This window comes from Sorghum bicolor, chromosome 2 (genome assembly GCF_000003195.3).
Source record: "Sorghum bicolor cultivar BTx623 chromosome 2, Sorghum_bicolor_NCBIv3, whole genome shotgun sequence".
Taxonomy (NCBI): Eukaryota; Viridiplantae; Streptophyta; class Magnoliopsida; order Poales; family Poaceae; genus Sorghum; species Sorghum bicolor.
In genome coordinates this window covers 50,740,419-50,750,554 of record NC_012871.2, presented here as the reverse complement: position 1 = coordinate 50,750,554, position 10,136 = coordinate 50,740,419, and the positions used below count along the sequence as shown (strand labels likewise).

Sequence of the window (10,136 nt, the reverse complement as noted above, 5' to 3'; positions counted from 1 at the left end):
CGACTGGACCAGGCTAAGGAGGAGCTCCCGGGGTGGCCGGGTCGAGCAACCTCCGGCCCAGCCGGGCCGAGGAACCTCCGACACCAAAGCGTCGGAGGATCCGCAACTGGGCGGAGGATCCAAGCCTCCGACCAGCTGAGGCCCCAGTCAGAGAATGAACGAGGGGCTTAATGTGAAATTACGCAGGTGTATTAGGGTCAGTAGACTGCGATGAAAGAATATACTGGAATATTCCCCCACCGTCACGAGGCATTTATGTAAATGTCATTAGATCGGTTTCCAGGCCCTATATAAGGGGCGCGACACCGCCATTAATAGAGAGAGAGAGAGCATTCACTGTTTTCACCTACTGTTGAGCCTACTGCCCGTTGGAGCTCAGACCTCTCACGGCATCGAGTGAGAAGGTTCACTATCCACCGCACTGCTGGGGAGTGCGGAGAGCATCTCCCCAACAGGAACTATTAAATTTACGGTAACGAAGATAACGTGCACGCATACAATCAAAAAAGGGAACACAGAGGGTACCTAAAGAGTGGGATCTTATGGATCCTGGTGATAGTGATCATCTTGTAGATCCACATGTCACGCGCAGGATTGTGAACCAGGCCTTGGATTGCTACTCGATGAGGAACAGGCTGAGTGCGAGGGGGAATCAGAGTCCTCAATAACTATAACTTCCACCTCATTTCTTTCAATACAAAGCTCGTGGGGACGCGTGTTCAGGTCAAAGCCTGGGGTAACAGACCACGTGAATGGAAGATTACAACAACATTCATTTTTGAGATTGGCGAGCGATATTAATGAATATGGTTGCGCAGCATACATAAAAACATCGGCAAGAGACTGAAACTCCAAACAAATAGAGTCCATATGGGGGGAGTAGTATTAGACATGCAACGCGAACCTCTAACAGTAGCCAGTGGGGTGCGGTCGAACAATGTCCCTATTAAACTGGGCTGCAAAGGTGATGAATTAAGATGAGTGGGTGTCAAACCTGTCAAAAGAGCAAAGAAAAAAGGTCTTGGGTGAGGGACGATAATAAAAGAGATCTTAACTATCTTGAAAGAAGAATCAAGGATGTGGGCATGAGATTTAGTTTGATAGAAGCTATTCCGATCGAGAATTATTAGGCCTCCCAAAATTAGTACCTGCGGGAGCAATGTGACTGCCAATACATGCTTGCGGGATTGGTGGAGAAGGGTGGAGAGAGCTGGATGCGAGGTCATCCCCATCGAACATACGTTTGCGCTTTAGGTTAACTGGAATAGTATAAAGTGAGAAAGGAATGGGACAAGATTAGAGTTGTTGGAACCTGAAAAGTAGAAACTAAATAGACACGTGATCTGTTTACAAAGGGAACAGTAAAGTTCATGTCTATAAAACAGTGGATAGAACAATCTGTTGCTGGGTACCTGAAGCCGGGTGAATGAGATTTTCCTTGGAATCCAACTCGCGGAACTCAGCGGACCAGGCAGCTTGTACCAACTTATCAAAGTTGCTGGTCTCTGGTGTCTCTAACAATCTATCAAGGTTGTTGGTATGTGGCGTCCTGTGCCGTGTAAAAGAAGAGAGAGCTGCAGTGGCCGGGGGAACATCTAAATAGAAGGGCCGGTGAATTCAGAATTATAGTAATGAAGGTTGCATCAAAAAAAAGAATTATGGTGTTTTGGAAGTTAAATTGTTGTTGGTGCAGTCAAAATTAAGGGTGTTGCGATTGGATAAAACTTTAAAACTGAAAGGACACCAGCAATCAGGTGCGAACAGATATATGAAGCAAAAATATGGATCAGTTGCAACCTTAAGTACCGTGAAGTGACAAATTAGTTCCGTTAATATAAATTCTGCTAGTACGTTTGCTGTTAGAGGGATAGGGTTTAATAGAGAGGTACCAAGTTGTTCGAGCTATGCATCATGCTCCTGATCATGGTTGCTTGGACTGGAGATAAGGCCGGGTGACAGCTCGACATTACCCACGGTGATGCCGTCAATGTGAGCCAAATCCTGCGTATATAAAATATAAATTAATAAAAGGACGAGAGGTGAGGAAAGCTTGGTGGAGTTGTCTAAGGGTTAACTTGTTAACATAGGATGTAGGTGGACTCGATTTACCTGCGGGGAGTTTGGTTCAGATGCCTCCTGATTTGGGCACAAATCACATGTTGTGCCCTGCGGATTGGTTTGTGCCGGTGCAATGCCAGTTTCGACAACTACCTGCTATGATGTAGAGTGGTGTTTAGGGGGAGTGGGCTACAATGATGGAGTTGTGATTGCCATCCCTAAAAAATTTACATGAAACGGAGTCGGGATTCGGTACCTGAGGTAATGACGACGACGGAACTGTAGGAAAATGAGGAGGTGGTAGGCTATTGCTCATCTGCTTGTGAGGAGGAGGCTGGAGCACAACCTGCAACTTTATTGAGAATAAATAAGGCGAAAATGATATGAAAATGCTATGGACGGGTTTTGACTGTGAATGTGGGATTCAACGGAAATGACATCATCACCTGTTGGACAGCGTGCATGTATCTCCATGAATCAACTGCAAGCCTTCTAAGCTTGTCGGCCTCGTCAAGCCTGGTTAACACCTGATACGTAAAATGCCTGATTTGGGGGCCGCGTGCAGTCCAACGAGGAGGCTGAGGAGTTGCCGTGTTCACAAGGTATACTATCTGTAATCATAACAAATAAATGCAGCAATAAAATAAATCAGGTTGTATTGATGGAAAGAAAAATAAGAACCTGATATTACAAAGCGGGTTACAAATGGTGCAAACTAACAGATAGGAAAATGGAATAAATGGATGATTAAAATAAATTAGTATTAATTGGTACATGGCAATTGCAAATGAACCAACAACTAGATACAAAGTAGGTAAAACAACACTGGGGGGGGAATGTGATCCATGAGCTTTATCATTAGCACATAAACAGGGGCAAGAAGTAGTTTGGGGGGTACGGGGCGTACAAGCGAAAGGAGTGCGTGTGGAATGTACCGTTACTAAAGCGGAGCATCCGTACAAATCCAGAGATGAGGGCCGACGAATGCTGAACAGCTCACGCTTGACACCATCTGCGCAGTCCTTCACTACGTCGAGGGCATACTGCCCCCAGTCGACCCTGATGCCATCATTAAGCACAGCTATGGCTCGAAGCACATCTGGGTCGAACTGGGAGGAACCGACACGCACTGAAAAAAAAGTTGCCGACTACGGCTTTGATCATGGCAGCTCAAAAAGCAGCACGTTCAGCTCCAGAAAGAGATGACTTTGCGGCAAGTGCATCGATGACCCTCTGTGCTCTCAGAATAGAAACCTCTTCGGGTACTGAGTCGTACCATAGGATTTTTGCTACCTTGGAGTGGATATCATCGATTGAGCGAGGAGAATCAATAGAGGATAAGTCAATGCCATCAGGAAGGCCAAATATGGAGCGGACCTGTGAGATAGAGAAGGGAATGGGGGCCAAGGGGTGGATACTGAAAATAGAAGAATCTGTGTCCAAGGAAAGAAGCAGCCAAGCATTGAGCTTTTTATCGTTGTACAAACGGTTAGGAAGGTGGAAGATGAAGTCAAATCCAAGATCTTGCACGATTTGGAATTGCAGGCTACGATGAGGAATGGCCCGAGCAACACGGAGTATGGTGGCCAGTGATGGCTTCCTCAGCCGGATTGCAGGACTTTGTTTAGGAGCAGGATGAGTTCGAGGGGGAGGAGGAGTACCAGCTGCGGCATGGCCGGAGGCCGGAGATCCCACGGAGTTGCTGGAGATGGCGGGTGGGTTAGCACCGGGCGACTCCACCATTGGAAGGGACCGGAGCTTGCTGGAGAAGACTGGGTGAGTTTTGAGTGGAGGTGTCAGCTCTTACTGTGTTCTTCGGGGGCACTAGCCCAGAAAAAGAAGTACTCCTGCACTAGGAGTGTTTCCATGTGGTGGCAATTGACCGGGACAGAGGGTTATAAATAATATCATCGTGTTATAAATTTGGTGGCAATTGACCGGGACAGGGCCCTTGTTTACTTCTCTAAAAATTTTGCAAAATTTTTCAGATTCCCCATCACATCGAATATTTAGACGTATGCATGAAGTATTAAATATAGATAAAAATAAAAACTAATTGCACAGTTTGGTCGGAATTGACGAGACGAATCTTTTGAGCCTAGTTAGTCCATAATTGGACAATATTTATCAAATACAAACGAAAGCGCTACTATTTATATTTTGCAAAAAATTTTGGAAGTAAACAAGGCCTTGATGTTGTGTCGCATCCAGACGCAAGACCGAGGCAGCCTATGCCCATCATTACATCTACTATCCGAGCGCAGAATGTGATCATACACTGGCATTTAGAAAAGTCTGCGAGCGGATCGTCTTTGGAGCTGTCAATGATTGGTATTTACTCAGTACATGCTTTTGTCCTGTACATGGGCGCAGGAAGAGATGCAATAAGTTTCAAGAAAGGAGCACCGAGATTAACAAAACATTTTGGTCCTTAAAGAACTAGATACAACTGACAGAAGCGATAAAAGGAAAAATAATTTGGAATCTTGGAAAAAAAACATAAGCAGGTAAAGAAATCGATCAGACAGCATAATGAAATGTCCATGAAAATGGGAAATATAAATGTGGTAACAGCAGTGGTGCCATACCCTCTGCAGTCTATGTTGCCAGGATTGGTTATGCACGAGTTAATTAATAATTGCAAGCTTACGTAATCCGGCTGGGTTACCAAAACAAAAAATAAACTGGTATCGAAAGATACGGTGAAGATTAGTAGTGGTATTATGCAATGCTAAATTGTTTTAGTTAGGCCTTATTTAGTTGGAATAAATTTTGGAATTTGAGTACTGTAGGACTTACATTTTTTTTGTGTGACATATAATCCAATCATATACTAATTAGCGTCAATAAATTTACCTCTTAATTTACTAGATTACTGTGTAATTAGTTTTTTTTCGTCTAAGTGTAATACTCCATAAATGTGGGGAGAATGTTGAAATTTTTTGGAAGCTAAAGAAAGGACTTAGTAATGATAGTGGAAGAACGCCGAACCCTGGAATAAAAAAATAGATTCCTTCCTTGTTTCTGAGAGCGATGACAGTGCCACATGGAGAACAAAGGGCAGAGGAGCGCGCCGGGCGAGAACTCAATGTTCTGTCTGGGCTGCCGCCTACTACATAGCTTGGCTAGTACTGCGGTAGCAGACACCAGCTGCGGCACGATTAAGGCCTTGTTTAGTTCACAAAATTTTTTATTTTTGGCTACTGTAGCATTTCGTTTTTATTTTACAAACATTGTCCAATCACAGAGTAACTAGGCTCAAAAGATTTATCTCACAAATTATAGGTAAACTGTACAGTTAGTTTTTATTTTTGTATATATTTAATGTTTCATACATGCGACCAAGATTTAATGTTTCATGCATGCAAAGCATTCGGGAAACAAAATAGACTAAACTTAATTGCTGGATAGCATATTATTACACAACGACGACAACTGACGAGGGCATAAAACATGTACCTGGTACCCAGACGGTGGCACCAAGGATTACAAACACACTGCAACATGAGGTAGGGTAGACCACGACAGACGTACAATGACTACGGATAGAGGGGTTTGGATGGATACAATAAGGACTGGTCATAAGCAACCTGCTAAAAGAAGATGCTACAGAGACAACAACATGAATAAAGTAGTAGCAACAAGACTACTAAAGTGTCTGTGACGCGAAGGATAACTGACACCAGGCGAGCAAGCCTACTCGTTCACTATGAAGAACCGGATGTGTTGGTGCCCCGCAGTCTCCCGGATGAGGACAACATACGTGTCGCCGGCCCTGAGACCACTAATGTGCACGAAGTCCAGTCAACCTGAAGAAATGCGGGCAAGCTGGTCGCCAAAAAATGGTCGAGACAGCATGGCACAAAACTTGTTGCGGGTATCATCACCATAGTAAATAGTAACAGGCATATTGTGAGGCAACATGGATGAGAAGTGCGTCCCAAAGTACTGCATGAAGTCATAAAAAGGAGCGAAAAGCACAGAAAGTGAGGAAATAGCATGCGACTGTGTAGCGAAAAAAGAGTAAGTATGTTCTATCAAAATAAAACAGATTAGAATAAAGAAAACTTACAAAGTAGCCGGCATAGATATGGGTCCTGACTAGTCTAACCACATACATGGGGTAAGAGGCGACTCGATTCAACCATAAATCAGCAAGAACCTGAATTATGCGTGGAGTCATGTGGACCTTGGGTCCGAGATCGTACTGCATCCCAAGTAAATGCGCGGGAACTGCCAGGGAACAAATGAGATGTATTAGTACAAATGATGAGTGCATCTAGTACTCTAACTGCGCTGGGGATGAAGCTAGTAGTTAATACCTTGTACGTGTGGCTGAGCCGGTACAGAGCCGGGAACAAAAGTAGGAGGAGGAGTACGAGGCGCAGTGGACCTTGGTCCACCAGGAGCGGATGGGTGTGCGGGCGGCGACATTTTGACATCTGCAACAGGGGCAGGAGGGGGAACAGGAGTAGCAGTGCTAGTTGCATGACCATGCAATTGTGCACCCGACGGCGACTGAACAGTAGCCAGTGAAGAAGGCGGAGGCGGGAAGACAAGGGGTGAGCTACCAGGGGACCGAAGTGACATCGGCATCCATTGTGGCCATAGAGCCTCATGACGAACCTAGAAGGCCTTAAAAGAACAAAGAGACCTACGTCAAAGCACGAGATACGCTCGGCAGCTACGAATTCAGCCCAACCAGAAGAGCCAAAATAAACACGTCCACCCTCGTGGACAACCGAGACTTGGTGAGGGAACATGGAATCGCCGAGGAGTTGGACACGACCACCAATTTCACGTCTGAACTCTTGAGCAAAAGTTTGGGGGAGTGCCTACAAGAATAGTGAAAGATGTTTTTTGTTGATGAAGGTAGGGTATAATAGCTAGAAATAGTTACATTACAAAAACACAGTTCATAATTACAACATAAATGGGGAAGGTACTAACGACACGAGTCTTGAAATCTCCGGTGAACTGTTTTATGAAAGAACGGGTGCGATGAAGAGGGAGAGGGTCGAGGACGCTGGGCTCCTTACACGCAGCCGGCTTGAAGCCGACCTATTAAATATACAGACAACGAGACATAAACTTAATGATTCGACATTCATATTTATCGGGTGAAACACTTTCATAGATTATGCTTTTAAAGGTTAAACCGAAAATGTAATAAGTAGTGGGCGTGAACATATATATGCATGCATACTTACTGGTTCAGTCATGGGTGCCTGCCTTGCATGGTTTGGTTGATTCGCCATGGTAGGCCGAGGACATGGGTGCAGTGGAGGGAGAGCACTACCATGCTGCACTTGTGGTGAACCTCGAGCAGCGGGCGACAGGACTGCGGGGCGGCGTGGAGTTGGGGTAGTCTGCTGCCCGACCTGAGGCACGAAAAGACGAGTGCCAGCAACAGGTACCGACTGAGGCTACGACAACTAACCAGGGTTACACGACCATCCTGGAGCTCCATGCGCTCGAAGAACATGACACCGTACGCACCACCTGTACCTTCTTTGTTGATAGAAGGTGAGCTAACCTGAAACGTGTACACAAACAAAACATAACTCAATCAGGCTACAAGAAAATAGGGAAAGATGCCAAACCGGCAAAAGGATTAGGGCAACAAACCTGAACACGGGAAGCCATAGTGGGCTGTGGAAGAATCTGGACGTCGTCATCGTCAGAAGACTCCTGGGAGGCTAGAGCGTCAAGGAGGCGGCCCATGTCATCAGAACTATCGGGGTCCGGGTGAACCTCGTCGATGGGACTCTCTACCATGGGACGCTTTCCAGCAGCAATTTCAGCGGCTGCAATAGGATCGGAGTATATGGAATGGGGGCACTTGGGGTTAGGATGAGAAACGTCAGGGTGCGCAGGGCTCAATGGGCGCTTGGCGGACACAGTGTCCTCAGTGGTGGGCTGTGTGGCCTGTGGAGTCTAAACATGGCTGACTGGATCCATTGAGGCAGGAAGTGTGTTATCAGGAAGAACTAGTGTATTGGCACGAGTTCGCTTTGTGCGGGATGAAGTGTATTTATAGAAGAATAGAGGACATGACGTGGCAGCGGGTGCACAGTGTAGGGGCGAGTGGGTGTTGCAAACATTTATGAATAGAATCCTGGAGTGCCTGCGTACGAACTGAAGACAAAGAAGTGATGAAGCAAGTCAGGACAATAAATGTGTTGATAAATGTGAGTGATAGGTCAAAGTCCAATAATGTCTCTATAGCCGAGCTAGTGGTGGGGAGAAGAAACAAGACAAGAGAAAGATGATAGCTTGGCTCTTAAGCAAACATACGTCTATGCACAAATGCATATGGTAGTGGTGTGCCTGAAAAGGAAGTAATAAGACAATGAAACCTAGATAGCCAGTGTGAGACAACTTACTCAACAACTTGGCTCTAATGTCTTGGCTTGAAACCAAGCAACGGGTGATTCTATTATACAAGCAGAATGATCACGCACTCCAACCAGAGACCAATAAATAGGGGCCAAGTTCTACGAGCTCGAAACCGTTTAGACAATGGCCATGGAGGTCTCAAACACCATATCAATAATGATCGAAGAAAGAGCACTTGAGGGAGGGATAGCGAGACAAGTTCTGTTTCAATACCCAAATAGGATGAAGGTTACTATAAAGATGATTAGGGAAGCCTGTGGAGTAGCGAGGGACCAAGGAAGGCTAGTGATCAACGGGAGCCAGGTGTACACGATAATTGATCATTTAAAAAGGGCAATTGGAACCTTGATTTTTCATTGATCTACCCTATGAAACCTGGGTTAGGATCAACATATTGAGATACAATTTTCACTTGTACCACAACATTCTTTCCAGGTGGAGGTATGCGGCATGCTGACGACAGTCGAACAAGAAGAAAGATGGACGGACTGTGAGTTATACGATGGCACCGGATCCATAAAAGCTCATATTTGGTAAGCTCAACGATATGGGCGTTTGGGTTTAGAAAATGCTAATAATAGTGAAATATGATGTGCTTTTAAACTATTTTTCATTGATAAAAACAACTCTCTCCGACTGCGACAAACGACTGTTATAATGGCCTAGAGATGAAGAAGGTTTGACCGACATGAGTGGCTTTAGGTAGGCCTGGTTCTACCATTACAAATAATAGAATAGAAACTCGAGGCTATGATCTTGAACAATGCAGCGTTGGGGCGTACTACACGGTTAATGCAACGTGCACCATGATAGATGGCAATGCGATGTTGAACACTTTAATAGCCAGGTGCGATACTGAAATTAAAAAAAATACAATGCGTGATAGTTCGTGTGACTACTGCTTACATAACTCAACATCACGATTCCTAACTACGCAGGGAGGTGACTGACTACAACTCGTTAACTGTGCACATGTTGAGCGTCATACATGAGCATCTAGATCTAGAAAGCAGACGAAGTGCAAAGGTTGATGGTGAACGGCAGGCGACAAGGGCGCAGGTAGACATCGACAAGGAAGGAGTTCTCATGCTCCTCGCTAGTGACAAGAAAAGGTAAGGTTCATTAAGCCTTCTATTGTTCAATGCTGTTAAAAGGGTTCCTTCGTATCAAACAGATTTGATGAAAACAGGTACAACGATGAAGGGTTGACGGAAGAATACATCACAGGCAGAATGGGTCTAGACAGCCAGGCCATGAGGTAACATGAGGTGGTTAAGAAATTATATACTGCATCTCATACATACATCTAACTCCGGGCTCAAACTTGTCATAATAGGAAGGTGCTGGATGGGTTGATCAACGACGGACTGGTTTACAACACCGTGGACGAGTGTCACTACAAGAGGGCAGGGTAGCAACTAGATGTTGGGGTGGATTGGTTGTTTAGAGTTGGGAAATATGAGTGAGGTGAATGTGGGTGTACAAGTGTTGACGTGTGGTGCTCTGTTAAACTGTACCCTCATGATAATTGCGTTTCTGAACATTGAGTACTTGGCAAAACGCAAAGAAAGGTGGAAATACTAGCTACATTTAGCCATGTTATAGAGTATTCCAATGAGACCGGTTTAAAATCAAATACCTATAATGCAACAAGAATATTAAGGCAGGCACCATTGCCA

The 10,136-nt window shown here is 45.0% G+C and overlaps 2 protein-coding genes across 2 annotated transcripts; one reads left to right on the top strand and one right to left on the bottom strand.

Annotated features, from left to right (window-relative positions):
• LOC110432710 lies at positions 776-3,731 on the bottom strand. The gene is made up of 10 exons (XM_021453496.1): positions 3,720-3,731; positions 3,352-3,435; positions 2,994-3,206; positions 2,505-2,669; positions 2,315-2,404; positions 2,110-2,211; positions 1,890-2,001; positions 1,413-1,595; positions 1,149-1,259; positions 776-994 (listed from the first exon to the last, which is right to left on the bottom strand). Exons 1-7 carry the CDS (start codon positions 3,729-3,731, stop codon positions 1,903-1,905), a joined length of 765 nt encoding a protein of 254 aa, XP_021309171.1. The 3' UTR covers positions 776-994; positions 1,149-1,259; positions 1,413-1,595; positions 1,890-1,902.
• Positions 9,264-9,872, top strand: LOC110432709. Its single transcript, XM_021453495.1, has 4 exons — positions 9,264-9,304; positions 9,396-9,569; positions 9,632-9,715; positions 9,794-9,872. Exons 1-4 carry the CDS (start codon positions 9,264-9,266, stop codon positions 9,870-9,872), a joined length of 378 nt encoding a protein of 125 aa, XP_021309170.1.